Source organism: Magnolia sinica, chromosome 4, assembly GCF_029962835.1.
Source record: "Magnolia sinica isolate HGM2019 chromosome 4, MsV1, whole genome shotgun sequence".
Lineage (NCBI taxonomy): Eukaryota > Viridiplantae > Streptophyta > Magnoliopsida > Magnoliales > Magnoliaceae > Magnolia > Magnolia sinica.
Window position 1 is genome coordinate 20,862,026 of NC_080576.1, and position 16,222 is coordinate 20,878,247.

Below are 16,222 nucleotides of genomic sequence, written 5' to 3' on the forward strand. Positions count from 1 at the left end.
TCTCTGCCCTTGGGTCAAAGTTGTTCCGTTCGAATCCAGCCGCAAAATCGGTTTTCGCACTCCAGCACACGCCACATGGGACAAAAAAGAAGGCCGATACACAATAACATGGACAGTTCAAATCATCGGGCCTTACATAATGTGGGCCAGTCACCAGGCCTTATTATAATATGGGCCCCAGTGCGAGGCGACACACGGTGGTTCTTTAGTCGCGACAGACGCAAAACGAGCTACTTCCCCACGACAGTCGCACGTAGCTCTGTCGATTTCGAGCTTCATCTTTTTAAAAGCTAATTTCTCCCACGATATCCGTTTAAAAAGAAATGCCAGGAATGTTCCGATGGAAAAGGCTCCAGCAAACCGCTACGCGAACTGCCAGAGTCGCCGGCTCGGCCGCCGATCGCTCCCGGCTCGCCGGTCCACCACCGGTTCCCAACCGGTTCAACTCCTTCATACACGTCGCTGCCTACCGTCGCCTCAGATCCTTCAGCTTCCAAGAACGCTATAAATGGGACGGCGTCGGGGGCGAGTTCCAGACCACACGCAAGATCAGAGCCGAGTCCAATTGCCCTAGATGCTTCACTCAGATGGACCTCCTCTTCTCCAACCGCCAGCTGTCGTCATCCCCACCGTCGATCGAGGGAGGGAGCTTCCACGCCTTCAATCTCTGCCGCAACTGCAAGACCGCGTACTATTTCCGGCCGTACAGCATGGACCCGCTTCAAGGGAGCTTCGTCGAGATTGGACGGGTCAATAAAGGGAGGAATACGGTGAACGGAGACGAGAATGGAAGTAACGGCGCCGATGGTTCCGAGGAGAGGATGAAATTGTCTGGAGGGGAACCGCCAGAGAATTGGCCCCCACCGGGGAATGGGAATGGATTGGCGGCGGCGCACGCACCGCCGTTCACCTCGGATGTGAATGTGGAGCGAGCGGTGGGACCTGGCGGTGGGAGTGGTGGCACTGGGGAGTTTGGGGGGAAGGATGAATGGGGCGGGTCAAATCTGGGTAAGGATTTGCCGACGCCAAAGGAGATATGTGAGGGGCTTGATAAGTTTGTGATAGGGCAAGAGAGAGCTAAAAAGGTATTATTATTATTATTATTTTGTTAATGAGATATCTGCAGAATTGTTTGTTTGTTTTGTTTTGTTTTGATTTTGTTTGATTTTTATTTTTTTCAGCCATGGGATGTTTGTAGTCAGCACATGTTTATCTAAATGCTTACCTGAGCAGGATTTCCAATGCAAACCCAATTGGGTTTTGGGTGGGAATGGGAATCCCATTTGGATTTGTTGGGGGATCCTGCCAACCATCCAAAGATGGTAGAAGAGGAGTTTGTCTTGCCTCTGTCATGACTCTGGATCAGCATCTATCGCCGCACACTGGGGCTCACATTCGGAGTCTTTGAATGACTGGTACCGTCATTTTTGGAACTCTATGCTATATGTGCCAGTGCCACCTTACACAGACTGTATGATTGTGACCATCACTATCTGTATATGAATTTAGAACAATGAAAAGAAAATTTCAACTCAGAAATCAAAGGTTAGTATCATTACTAACTGTGATTTGTGGCTTATTTATGGCAGTAACGATAATGTGGACAGTGCAATTATTGGACTATCTCAGTACGTGGGCCCAGTGGCTGGCTACACACGTGGATCCTGAGTCGCAAGTCGCAACAAAGTCTAAATGAACTCTGTGGAAGTCTGGGGTACTCTAGTTTTTTCTGTGTACTGTTTAAGCTGAATTTGGGTCCCATGCATAATGTTTGATTGAGGATTAAGAAGGATAAATATGTGGAGAATGATAGGTTGTTGGGCAATATACCACAACTGCAGTGCTGAGGTGGCTTCTGCACAGTACACATGGTATGCACCTCAAGTCTGAAGCATTTGATTTGTGATCCATGTCTTATCCTAAATTAGATCATAAAACGATCCTGACCTCTGGTCTATGGGCATTTGTTCATTGAAAACATTTCATTTTTACTTCCCATTAGATATCCTGTAATCAGTCTCTCTCTCTCTCTCTCTCTCTCTCTCTCTCTCTCTCTCTTTCTCTATTTATTTATCACCCTTTGAGTGCGTATTTTGGATTATAATCCATCTACCATGGATCCACAATTTGGGCAGTTTAGATTTGGGGTCAATGCCACATTCATAGTTGGGGAGGTACCCCTGCTCTGTAGCTGTGATATAATGCCCTGCCCCCCACCATTCCCTTGCGCCTATGCATTTTTAGAGAGAAAAAAAGAAGAAAGAAGAACAATTATGTCTGGACAATTTTCTTCTTTTTTGTGCAAAACATGGTTCGGGGATTTGGGAAAAAGCTGAACAGATACTTATTTGCATTTGTAGACTTCTTTTTATTGCTTTTGCTTGGATAATGCATGTTGACAGAGAGTCAGGAGAGTACTACTGATATTTACTTGCAGCTTGTATTTTGTTTGTTTGTTTGATTGATTGATTTTGGATGTTGCATGTGGTAGAGATTTAGGAGAATAAGGACATATATTTATGGACACTTCTATGTTTTATCTTTTGGTTGGGTATTATTCTTTTATCTTTTCGTATATATTTACAAGAAAGAAAGATTGGGACTTGTGTACATTTTTATGCATTTCTTCTTTCTGTTGGATATTGCATATTCATTGAGAGTTAAGAGAAAGCATGGGAAATACCTTGTATTTATTGTGAATGGACCCTTGAAGAATATGTGCCACATTTTTGTGCCACATTTTTCTGGGCGCAACATGTTTGTCTTTGTATTTTTATGCCTTTTTTTTTTCTTCTTCTTCTTCCGCATTCAACATCTGTGGAGATTTAGGAGACTATGGTAGGATTTTGTCTACTCTTTTATTTATTTATTTAATTTTTTTAATTTTTAAACCTTTTCTCTTTGGGGTATTGCATGCCTTTGAAGATTGAGTGGAAACAAGAGTTAGACATTATACTCCTAATCGGGTGCATATCTGTTTTGGTTGTTGGATAGCTGATTAGAATAATAATCCCCGCCCCACACACACACACACACACAAAGGAAAAAAAAAGAGAAAAAGTTTAGCAGATTTTATGATTTTGTTCCTAATTCTTCCCATGTAATTGCCTCTATCACACATTTCAGGTCCTTTCCGTGGCTGTCTATAACCACTACAAAAGGATCTATCACGCATCTGTACAGAAAGGGTTAGTTCTTGTGAACCTACCCATCTACTCTGTTCTCCACCTCCACTCTTCATAACACATTTGCTGTGTTTCATATCCACATTGCATGGTTCTGTCCCTTGAGTTGGCATGCATTTGCAAGCAGTTAAAACGTGTTTCTTGGCGATGTAATCCAGAATATGTTGATAAGATATGTTGGTTCCTGTTCCAGGACTGAGGGAGATTTGGGAAGTCCCAAGGCAGAAACTAAGGATGATGATTCGGTGGAGCTAGAGAAAAGCAATGTATTGTTGATGGGTCCAACTGGCTCGGGTATGGCCTCTGCTTTATAAAGGCATGGAAGTGTTTGTTGTCTGCTAATTCATTTATCTGTCACATTATTCTTGGTTCTTGCCTTAAGGATCTGTGGAATTTTGCCTTCACGTGGACTGAGGTTCATGATCTTGCTTACATAATGTAATATTGATTGTAAGGACAGGGAAGACATTACTTGCGAAAACATTAGCTCGCTTTGTGAATGTGCCATTTGTCATTGCAGATGCAACAACGTTAACACAGGCAAGTTTCATTCCTCATTTTCTTATTAGCTTCCTACACCTGAAAAATCACTCTTTCAGCTGTTTGTTGGCATTCTGATTTTTGTAGGCTTGCATTTTATATGGTTTGACTCATTGTTGTGAACTCAACTGGTTGACTTGGGAGTTGGGACTCACCCAAATCAACTCAGAACGGCCATATGCTGAGTTAACTTTCACATGCATTGACTTGGGGTTACTTGGCTGGCTCATTTCAACAGAACTCAGCTGTCATTCGGTTTTCTACTTGAATATCCTGGGCTGAGGCTCAGCACGTTGTTCGACTTGCCCTGGTATTATAGTGACTAGGCCTGGTTATTTTGGTGACTTGGCCACATTGCAACTGTCTCTCTCTCTCTCTCTCTCTCTCTCTGCCTTGTGCATACTTGTGGGACCCGCTTTGTGTACATGTGCCAGATCCATTCGGTTTGTCAGGCAGGGCCCACTGTGCATATATGTGAGCCTATTTGGACCATCAATATGATGCTCTCTTTGTTGATGGCTGATGCATATAAATGCTACCAGATTGGAAGATTATATTAGTCCACTCTTTTGGTCAACAGTCTAAATCACAAAAGTCGTGGGCCCCACATTTACGGAATCTAAGAGGCTTATGCTTTACCCTTTTTTCATTAATGTGTGGCCCACCATATGATTTGATTGGACTGATATTTGGGCTAGAGCATCTTTACAGTGTGCCAATACTGATGTGTAGCTCAGATCATGCACACTCTCTGCATCTCACATTGCAGGGTTCATCAGCCAGGAACATCTTTTACACCCAAGCTCCCTAATATCTATGGGCATTACTATTTCTGTAGATGGATGTAAAATATGATGATCAATTTAGGTAGTTCTTTCATTTTTACAATTACTTTGTGAGTGCATCTTATGAATGATGCATCGTTGTTTGAATTTGATATGTCATCATGTATGCTGACTGTAAGTTTGTAAGATTGCATGTTGGTAATATCTTTATTAGTTCTTTCTCGAAATTTCATTGTTCATCCTATTTTGTTTATTATATATCTTTAAATACTCTATAATATTTTAATTTTAAATGGTTTGTTAAAAAGCATGACTTGCCTGAGTCACCTAGTCAAAGTTACTCAAGTCAGAAAGTAAGGGCATGCCATATCTGACCAGAGTCGTGATTTTTCCAACAATTATTTGGCTTCCTTATGAATATTGAGCATGAAGTATGGAACAAGTTTTGTTGGAGCAAAGGGATGCAATATATCAACATTATGGGGAAAATATCAAGTTTGTCCATCACCAATATCCATGTGTGAAGTAGCTTGGAACCATGAACTTCTCAATTTGTAACAACAGCATCCAAAGCTGCATGTACCATGCAGTGAGCATCGAGTAAAGTTCCAAGAATGATTGTAGGAACTTCATGCAGCGAAAGGCTGGAAGGTGATGGGTATTTTAAGAAGTGTCAATCCATTTAAATGGCAACCGATGAAGAGGAACCTCCTTCATGCACTCAACTGCGAAAAGCTTTATCCTTCATTCATGTCGTCTATTAGCTGCTTGTTTCTTTTGTTTGCAATGTTATATAGACATTTCTATATTCGTAGCAGGCGTGGGTTCTTTGCACAATGAGCTGCTCTTAAGAATCATTTGACAAAATAAAATAATTCACTTAATGAGAAGATGGTTTCGTCTCTTATGTCAGTCTATTATGATGATCTGTACCATTTTGTTAGACTGACAACATCTCTGCAACTGTTATTTGGAAAACTTTCTGCTGTTTGATTGGTGATAACTGAAAAGACAAAGTACTGCTTTGCAGGCTGGGTATGTTGGAGAAGATGTGGAGTCAATATTGTACAAGCTACTAATGGTATGAGCCATGGGCATTTTATATTCATAGAGAATTTGCACAATGTGCTTCTCGTTATCTTTTTCATAATTTGTAGGCCCCTTTTCTGTAACTGTACCAACTTCTCATAAACTCCAGGAGGCTTTGCAAGTGTATATGATGTGATTGCATGCTTCTTGCTGCTAGTTTGACAACATTACTTGTTGATCGTTGTGTTTCTGCTTTAAGCATCTTTCTACATATTGGTGACCACTACAAGTCCTACAATAGTGGCCTGATTTTCACATCAGTAATAATGTTTTTATCTTTATTGTCTTAGAAATTTCAATGTTGCTAGTTCATATGACTAGCATGAATGTCAGTGATTTCCCTGTTGTCAATCCAGATTATTTATGGCTTCACCTTTCTTATCCCTTCTTACGCCAAAGACCAGACCTAAGAGTGCACTTCACAAGGAGTCCAGTACAAATGCTTCCTTTTTTCCTTCAAAATGTGTTCAATGGTCATGTGAACGGCATTGCTTTTGTCATTACTTTGCACTCCATGCTCCCAGTGTTTTTAGTATCGGTATTGATGCATGTGAGCATTGCATATATGGTAAATAATTAAATTTACCAATTAAAACTAGAAAACATGTAAGTAAAGGACAGCTTGACTATGTGCATTCTAATATGTGTGAGTCATCGCCCATTGTTTCTAGAGGAGGGTCATTATTTTTTATAACATTCATTGACGACTTCTCTAAAAATACATGGGTTTATTTCATGAAAAATAAATCCGATGTATTTAACACTTTCAAGTCATGGAAGATTATGTTTGAAAAACAGTCAAGGCAAAATTGAAAGTTCTGAGGACCCATAATGGCAGATAGTTTATTTCTCAACAACCACCGCCCAGTTTCGTATCAGCATTGTACGATATCGATAGTACTGCCCGATATATTGGCTGATACTATCGCTATTACAAGCACCATATGCTACACAACACCAACAAGCAGCCTGGAAAAGTAATCTGCATGACATATGTTTGATTTATCAATTCTAAGCACAGTGGCCCTTCAAGACTATTACCTTGAAACTTAGTCGGACTCTGCTCATGCTTTATTAGGTGATATTTGTTTCATTTTCCCCCCTCGCTTCTTCCCTCGGAAGCGGTTCCCTCAACTTGTGAGGACACTCCACTTTCCATGATGTATATCAGGCTCATTTTGATGCAAATGTTAGGAAAAAAACAAGAATTCTCTTTTTTCCCTGTAATATCTGGACTTTGTTTCTTTCTATTTTTATATGTAAGTTTGTTTTCCTCAACTTCTATAAATTTCCATTCTCTGTATTTATCTGGTCCTCTAAATCACATATCTTTGGGTATTACTATCGTCATAGTTGGAGGACAACCAATCCGTCAGTTTTTTCACACATTGTCTAACACTACATTCCTTTGTAGTATGTTTGGTACCAAAACTCGTGGAAGTTACATTTGCATCTGTGTAAATACCCATATCCTTGCATATGGATATGTTTGCATGCTTGTTGGTATGCGTGCTGCATTGCAACTTCTTGAACTAGGTTGATTTCCTTAGAAAACTGATATACTTCCACCATCTCTTGCACTAAAATATTGTTACATTAAGTTTTGACCATTCTTTGGATCTCCTGTTTGGTGCTTAACTCATCTGGTCTTTTTATTATTCATAATTTGACGTGCTTTTAAAATTTGGCATTATTTAAGGTTGCTGATTTCAACGTAGCGGCAGCTCAACAAGGCATCGTCTACATCGATGAAGTTGATAAGATAACTAAGAAGGTCCCATGAATTCTTTGCATATCCATTGAAAAAATGGGCACATTTTGATCTAGGCATCTACTGATGCTTTATTGTGCAGGCTGAAAGCCTAAATAATAGTAGAGATGTATCGGGAGAGGGTGTTCAGCAGGCATTACTAAAAATGCTGGAAGGAACGGTGAGTGATTCTTGTCATTTTACTGAACATTTTTATGCTGTTGATTTCCTGACCAAACTTTTTGACAATTGGTCATAGTTCTGAGGTTTATATCCTCTAAACATTTCGACAATCAAGTTGAGGGATGGGGTGTATATCCTGTGGCCTCCTTCAGTGATAGATTGGCATCTGCACCACCATAAACATTCATGACTTCTTCTTTATTCACTAATCGACACAAAATAAAGAAATGGGTGCTGGTTCCCTTTGTTTCATAATATTTGATCAATTTTGTATTTACGCTGCAAGTTCTGAAGTTAAAGACTTATTGGGAGAATGCTTTGTATGTTGGAGATTTTGGTTATTTCACAATTGAAAATAGAATATCTTCTTTTCCAGATAGTGAGTGTTCCTGAGAAGGGGGCTCGGAAGCATCCTCGCGGTGATAACATTCAGGTAAACTGGCTTTGCTCGTGCATGTATTTGTTTATGCATCTGATGTAAGTTTGGTCTATGAGCATTATATCTTCCAAGTTCTACCATTTTTATCTGATGCAGATCCAGTATTTCACAGATAGGCATGATGATTGTTACATCTAAATCTCATTTGTATATATAGATTTCCTTCAAAAATCCGCCCTTTCATATTATGAATGCTTTTATAGTTTTAAACATTAAGATACTCATGTATGAGTTGCCCGCAGCATGCTGAGTTCTTAGTTTAGTGAATATTTGTTCGCATGCACTGTTCTTAGATTCCAAACTTTTTTTTTTTTGAAGAATGAAAAGTATATATTAAGCAACACAGAGAAACAAAGACAGCCCAAAACATGGCAAGAGCAAAGACCAAAAGAAAGAAAACAAACGAAAATAAAAGATTAAAAACAAGCAAAAATCTAGAAAAAGCTATACTACTCAAAACAGAGGCAGCAAGCAAGGCTGACAGACTTTGAACTGAATTAGCCCAGGACTGAAGAAATTTAAGATCGGTCTTTTGAGGGGAAGACTCATGTACCATTCCCACAAGTCCTCTGCTATTTGAAAAGCAATAGACAATTTGCAGAGTTGTGGGATGATCCTTCCTAATGTTTGCTCCCTTGGCCACAAGGATGCAAAGACATTCTCTCACCTTCTTCTCCACTGCCCTTATATTGCGGTCATTTGGTCTGACAGCTCTTCAAAGTTCTCTATTCAGTGGGTGATGCCAGGGTGCATCACAAGCTTTCTCCATGCTTGGCACTACTCTGGCCTTGACAGAAACTCAAGATTGCTGTGGAGATTGTCCAGGCTGGCTTCTAATTGGGCAAATCTGGCGTGAAAGGAATCTGCGTTGCTTTCAGAATGTCTCTAGCTCTGCCCCTTCAAATTCAGGATCTTCCGCTGCACGGATTTACTGGGAAATGACCGTGAAAGCGGGGTTGTGGGGGAGCAATACAAGTGTCGTTCTGCTAGGCTAGCATGTTGCCGCCAGAAGCAGAACCCCCGAGCCAAGTGCAACATGCTTTTGGGAGTTAGCAAAAGCCCCTCCTAATAGATAGGGGCAGCATCAGAGGTGCAAGGAGGATTTTCGAGCAGGTCACTGAAGCATTCTCCCTCTAGCAAGCAGCCAACTGAAAGCTGCAACCTTCAGAGGAACTTTATAACTCTAGAAGGAATGGAATGACTGAACATGATTCGAGGAAGAGGCACTAAGAAGGCTATAGAAGGTCTTGGTGGAGAATGTCCTAGAGAGGGCTGAATCCCTTGCAGGAGGTGGAGGAGAACAAGCAAGGCTTATGATTTTGAGTCAGAGAGAGATCTTCTGCAAGGTGGACAACAGACTCCTGATCCAACAGGAGAAATTGTCAGCCACAAAAAGGGAGTGGTTTGAGGAGATGTTGGAAAGATTTGGAAAGGCATCAACAAGGGGTGTATCTAAGATCCAATTGTCCAACAAGAACCCGATCTTTCTGCCATTTTGTAAACCGAAATAAACTCCCTTAAGGATTCCTTAACATCTGAAATGGCTTTCCAGATGCTGGAAGCCCTATAGAGGGTTAAGAGTTTAGTAAACCAACCACCTTCCTCAACACCATATTTAGCAGCTATAGCTTCCCTCCACCTACTTCCCTCCTTGGATCCAAAGCGCCACAACCATTTCCCCAACATGGCAGAATTAACGTCTGAAAGGACAAATTCTAGCCCTTCCCTCGGTATAGGGTTTACACACCTCAGAACAACTAAAGAGGTGAAATTTGTGGTGAGGGGAACTTCCATTCAGAGAAAGTCTCTTCGGATCTTCACAGTCTCAAGGATAATGGATTTAGGACAGTGAAATAGAGACAGGAAGTATGAAGGAAGGTTCGCGAGGGCCGATTTGATAAGAGTAAGACGACCCCTCAGGGAGAGATATTGGCTCTTCCAGGGGGCAAGCTTCCTTTCCATTCTTTCAATAACAACATATGAAAGGTGATTGGTAGGTTTACCAATGTAAAGAGGAAGGCCTAAATATTTTGAGGGGAAGGATCTAGTTTTGCAACAAAAACCAGCTGCAAGGGAAGAAAGAAAATCATCAGAAATGTTAATGTCCAACATTTCACTCTTACAAAGATTAATCTTGAGCCCAAAAATGGCTTCAAAGCATCTAATGACCATCCTCAAACTACTAACAACAAACTCTTAAGGCTTTATAGAATAGGAACGTATCGTCTACGAATTGAATGTGGGAAATTGGAGGGGAAGGTCTGGCTACGTTGAAGCCTTTGAAATAGCCAATTGAGGCCCCTTTGGAGAGCATACAACTAAGGTCATCAACCGCTATGACAACAAGAAAGGGGGAGAGGGGATCTCCTTGCCTAAGTTCCCTGGTTGGCGAAAAAATGCCTTTAGGGTAGCCATTAACCAGAACAAAGAAAGTGGCAGAAGAAAGGCAAACTCTAATCCATCCCCTCCATTTCTGGCCAAAACCAAATCTGCCTACCACATAGTCAAGGTAATGCTAGTCCACGTGATTGAAGGCCTTTTCGATGTCTAGTTTGCAAACTAGACTGTCCTCACCAGACTCATGATTTGAATCGACACATTCATGAGCTAACAGAGCACATTCCAATATCTGCCTATTAGCGAGAAAGGCTCCTTGAGCATCAGAGATAATAGAGGATAGAATAGGACGCAACTTGGAAGCTAGGAGGTTAGCCAAGATTTTATAAGGGGCACCTAGAAGGCTAATGGGATGGAAATTCCTAAGCTCCTAGCAGGGGCATTTTCACATCGGGCTCGAGTGGGGTCGCCTATGGGATGTAGGGTTGTGTTTATGTAGTTATATAAAGATTTGAGGGTAGGAAAGGATTCTCTTCCCAAGGATTTATATAACATTGATAATTGAAGTCCGAACGAAGACCAACGAGAAACTTAAAGATTCTGAGTTGTCTTCTTTGATTTGTCAGATCTTCCAATTTTAGAATAGCTGCGACTCCCATTTCTTGTTGATTGTCCTGCATCAAATTGCTATCAGAGTGGGAGGTCTCGTGTTCGAGACTCCTCACCGGGGGTGATTAATGCGCATTTCACATCGGGCTCGAGTGGGGTAGCCTGTGAGATGTAGGGACACACTCGGGGTGGGCGACCCATGTGAGGCGGTACCCATGTGATTTGGGGCCCACGAGGGGGGTTCAGTCAAGGTCCTAACCCATGAGATGTGAGCCCTGTGCTATGAGATAAAGGGATTAATTCGCCATACTTTAATAGTTCGAGCTTTTAGAGCAAGTGGTTAATTGTCTTGCATCACAAGGGACCCCTCTTTTCTGAGATATAAACTCCACATATACTAGGATTTGAACTCTTACCTATTAGGTATTTAGTAATTAATTGTACCAATTGGGCTACACACCTAACTTCTCGTGTTCGAGACTCCTCACCGGGGGTGATTAATGCGCATTTCACATCGGGCTCGAGTGGGGTAGCCTGTGAGATGTAGGGACACACTCGGGGTGGGCGACCCATGTGAGGCGGTACCCATGTGATTTGGGGCCCACGAGGGGGGTTCGGTCAAGGTCCTAACCCATGAGATGTGAGGCTTGAGCTATGAGATAAAGGGATTAATTCGCCATACTCTAATAGTTCGAGCTTTTAGAGCAAGTGGTTAATTGTCTTGCATCATTTGGGCTTGACCAATTCTTAAATGAAAGCTAAGACAAATAAAGGGAGACAATGTGATTGGATACTTGATACTGGTCGTCCAACTTAGAACCATCTACTGTAAGAGAACGTGTCTTGTTAGATCGTGCTCTGGCATTGGCAATAGCATGGAAGATGGCAGTGTTTTTATTGCCTGCTTTAAGCCAGAGAGTCTTGGATCTTTGTCTCCACTTTACCTCCTGCTGATAAGTAGATCTCGCATAATATGCCTTATGAGAATCCCTTGAGGCTTGATCCTCTTCAGAAAGAGGAGATGATTCTTCCCGAAGATCCAAAAGCTAAATAGTAGTGAGGGAGTTAGAAGTCAAAGAGTTGTCATCCACCTGAGTCTCCTTTCTCTATTTAATCAGATTGGATTTGAGCTTTTTTATCTTCTAATTCAGGGTGAAGCTCGGGCTGCCTAAAACTTGAAAAGAGGTCCACCAAAAGGGGAGGATTGATTGAATTGTTTCCCCCAACCCAATCCGAAAACAATCTCATACTCTTGGTGATACGAGAATTGTTAGACTTTTCAAAAGAGAAGCAAATGACATTGAAATCTCCTCTGATGCACCAAGGGAGATCTCATTTAGATCTAATGACATTCAAGTCATTCCAGAGAAAATGCCTTAAAGGAGGAAGAGCAAGGACCATAGAGGAGAAGATCCATTTGAACCCAGAGGAGGGGCTTCTGATAGGCACGAAGGCCAAGAAGGAACCTTTCAAGGAGTCTTTTAGAGTCTAGGAGCAAGAGTCCTAGGCTATTAGAATCCCCCCTGGAGGTTTCTTTGGCTTACAGGGTAAACCACTCTTTATGGTAAGCGCTCCAAATGGCATTGAGGTTAGCTCGACTTACCAAAGAGCGCTTCGTTTCCTGGAGGGCAATAGTGTTGACTTTGAATTTACAAAGGATGCCATTAATTTGAGCCCGCTTTCTATTACTACCTCTGACATTCCATGAAATGATCTTTATTGGTTAATAGACTTGCCCCTTCGACCTATTTTTGTCGGGCGCGTGCTTGATCCTCCATCATAGTTGATGGACGATTTTAGACTAATTAGTTCTCTGTCCCCGAGGAGATCTTGAAGCCTTGCTCATTTTTGCTGCAACTCTAGCTTCTCGATCCTCTATGAACTGCATTAGAGCAATGTAGTCTTCCTCCTTGTCCCCAAAGGAAATGCCTATTGACGTTCCAAAGTCCAATAGACTTCCCTAACTTTTTGGGGATCCTTGCATTTAGGGCGTGTTTGATTTTCCGGTGAAATGGTAAATACCGTGTAAAAAAGTAATAATTATTTCCCCATGCATTTACAACATACCTGATTTGACTGCTTACTTTTTGACACGAAAACCAATAATATTACAAAATATCTGTGGGTCCCACTGTGATGCATTTCGCTTATCCACACTGTTCATCCATTATTCCAGTTGAATTCATAGCATGAGTAAAAAATTGAGGCATATCCAATACTCAAGTGGACCACGTCAAACAAAAAAGGGAATCGAATACTTACCGTTAAAAACTTTGTGGGGCCATCTTTTGGCGTGGGCCACTTGAGTGTTGGCTCTGCTTCATTTTTTGTCTAATGCTCTAAAATATTGTAATAAAATAGATGGATGGAATGGATATATCATATGCATTACCTTGAAGTTCAAAAATTAAAATTATCTCTTTTGAACCAATTTCAAAGGCACGAATTTCTATGCATTTTCAAACACAGTGAAATCGTAATAATTACCATTTCCCGTGCATTTCCCATTGCTTTGAAAAAACAAACAGGCCCTTAGCCAACATAGAACTTGGATCCCACTAGGGGGAGGGGTTAGTGAGTTGTAGAGAAGTCGAGGTTGGCATAACACCTTAGATAACCTGAATGGGAGGAATGTCCATGATTAAAGAGATAGAGGGAATATGTTGGTTAAGAGGGACCGTCGCCCAATCGAAAGAAGGGGAGAGGATAGAGGTTGGGAGCTTTCGAGAGGGAGATAAAATAGAAGGGAGATCCTTATACGATACAACGATAGGTGCTTCCAATGATAGAGGAGGGGCTTGATGGTTGTTGCTAGCTTCTGCGGCATGGAGAGAGCAAGGCGGAGGGGGAGCTAAGCAAATGGATTGAAACTCAAGTTTTTTTGTAGAACTGAAAGAAGAAGAGCTAGATGGAGCTGAAGAGGTGTAGGATACTTCAACTGAGGACTAAGGTTTGGATCGATTGAGAACGCCTAAGGATCGAGAGGGCTGGGATGTAGGGATAGCCTGACACGTGTTGAGCTAGGAGGCGAAGCAGTGAATGTTTCTGAGGTAGAAGTGGCTTGAGGAAGTTGCGTGATGAGAGGAGAGCGATTGAATGGGGCGAAGAGCAACGAAAGGAGTCCAAGTCACCCGACTCCTCCCTCTTGTTGACATCACTGTTAGCGTAAAAAAATGATGACGTGAGAGGGTTCTGGGGATGACGTATGGGGGATAGGTGTCACTGCTTCGGTCACAGGAGAAGGGAGAGAGAGGAGAGGGATGCCATTATCCTTTAGGTAAACTGACATAGGCCTCTTAGTTTCTAAGATGGGGGAGACCTCGAGCCCACCGTCGACCTCTCTAGAGTTGCCACCCGTAAAGCTGACGTGTCGTTGCACATGTCGCCCCTTGGATCGTGCAAGACCATTGTCGATTGATCGAGGGTCACACGAATATCTTGCGGGGGAGGAAGATTGTTCATCAAAGGGGATGTCATTGTGTTCATGAGGGGATCGTGCGTGCAGATGGGCGGCATGTGTCCTTCATAACTGGTCATATTTCTCATCGGCAAAGAAAGAGGAAGGCACATGTGAGGAGCAGTGGCATGTGATAGGCAGATGATTGACATGTTATGGTAGTAAGGACATGTTCCAATGAGATCTCATGCAGAATTTGCAATGTTTTGTCGGAGCACCTAATTTCCTGAACTCCGTTTGATGGAGTCACCAATTGGGTGGCATTGTCGTGGATTCTGGCCCTGCTTTCGCTGGCCGACTCTGACTGATCTGAAATCTTCAACTTAGCTTCACCCGCCATAATGAAAATGGAAGAGTGTGACAGATCAAGGTTTTTCTTCCTAATTTGAATGTGAGCCGCTCTCAACTCCCATCCCAATTCAGTGGCTGGACCGAATTGCAGGACTTCATCGAGGTAGGAGTCGAGAGCTAGCAGAAATTCCAAATTCCATAGCTCTAAAGGCCTGTTTAGATTCATGAAAAGCATGAGAAAGGTAATAGTGTTTATTGGGAAACCTTATTTTCAGGAAATTGTGAGAAAGGAAATATTATTTTCCTTGTTTGTTTTTCAACAAGAATTTCGTAGAAATTTAGAATCTATTTTTAAGTTTGTTATTTGGCAAAACAAATTTTTTTCTTGAAAAATATCTGCAGTAGTCACTAGCACGTGCTAGATTAGCACATGTGACACATGTGGCACATGTGGTATACTTAGATATGAATAGTGGCTCATGTGGCATACACGGCATATGTGGGCACTTTAAACTGAATTGCGGCATGCATGGTACATGTGAGGTGCTTAAAGTTGTACAGTAACACATCCGGCACAAGACATGCATTGGCACATTTGACATGTGGGCACTAAAGCTAGATGATGGCACTTGTGCACATTGGCACCATTGCACGTGTCATATTTGGAGAATTGAAGATGAACAATGACACGTGCCATATTTGGAGGATTGTGAAGATGGACAATGGCATGTGTGGCACATTGGCGCATGTGGGGCACAAGTAAGGTGAATGGTGGTACATGTGGGACAATAACACACGTGGGGTCCAAGATGAGATGGATGGTGACACCTGTGGCACCTTAGCACATTGGGGGATCTCTACACATGTAGGGCACAAGATTAGTTGGATGGTGGCACATGTGGTATAATGGCATGTGTGGGGCATGACCTAAGATAGACAATGTCTCATTTGGCACACGTGTGGCAAATGTGAGGTGATTGAGCATGGATAGGGGCGCATTTGGGCTTTAACCCTTGAGAAACCTATTTTCCTTCTACCATGGGAAAATGCATTTCTTAGGGGTGGATTTATTTTCCAACAAAGATAGAAAGTGGGAAATGGTGTTTCCCACAATTTCCTACAAAGAAAGGCTTAACAAACAACAGAAAGTGAGTCTCATGGGAAACACCATTTCCTTTCCCATGCTTTCCATGAATCCAAATAGGCCCTAAGGAATACCTAAAAAATGAAACCAAACATCTAAGTAACCAAATGGGGACAAGTTCGCCCATTTACAGATGGAGGTCATGAAGCCTTCTTGGGGGTGAGTGATACAGGGCGGAATGATCTAACCTAATATCATGCCATGAAATAAAAAGACAGATTAACTAGAGCAATGAAACAACAAAATAAAGCTAATTTACCATAAATTCAGAAATTTCAGATTCATGACATGTCCAAATTCAAGCCTATGACAGCTCCGCAATGTGCATCTCATAAATTATTGATTAACTAGGACCTATGGGAGATAAAACCCCCATCCCAACATAGGGTTACATCTGAATTCAATGGAAATCA

At 41.8% G+C, this 16,222-nt stretch overlaps 1 protein-coding gene across 2 annotated transcripts in view; it reads left to right on the plus strand.

Annotated features, from left to right (window-relative positions):
- The first annotated feature begins 231 nt into the window (after positions 1–231).
- The window catches only part of LOC131242718 (CLP protease regulatory subunit CLPX1, mitochondrial-like), a 32,853-nt gene continuing 16,862 nt past the window's right edge, over positions 232–16,222 (plus strand). Inside the window, exons 1-8 of one of the 2 annotated variants that reach the window (XM_058241548.1) lie at positions 232–1,085; positions 3,127–3,188; positions 3,379–3,479; positions 3,646–3,725; positions 5,541–5,591; positions 7,299–7,373; positions 7,453–7,530; positions 7,909–7,965. In XM_058241548.1, coding sequence (XP_058097531.1) covers positions 324–1,085; positions 3,127–3,188; positions 3,379–3,479; positions 3,646–3,725; positions 5,541–5,591; positions 7,299–7,373; positions 7,453–7,530; positions 7,909–7,965 — 1,266 coding nt within the window. In that variant the 5' untranslated portion in view covers positions 232–323. The remainder of the gene's footprint in view (positions 1,086–3,126; positions 3,189–3,378; positions 3,480–3,645; positions 3,726–5,540; positions 5,592–7,298; positions 7,374–7,452; positions 7,531–7,908; positions 7,966–16,222) is intronic. The other variant, XM_058241547.1, reaches the window with a different exon arrangement.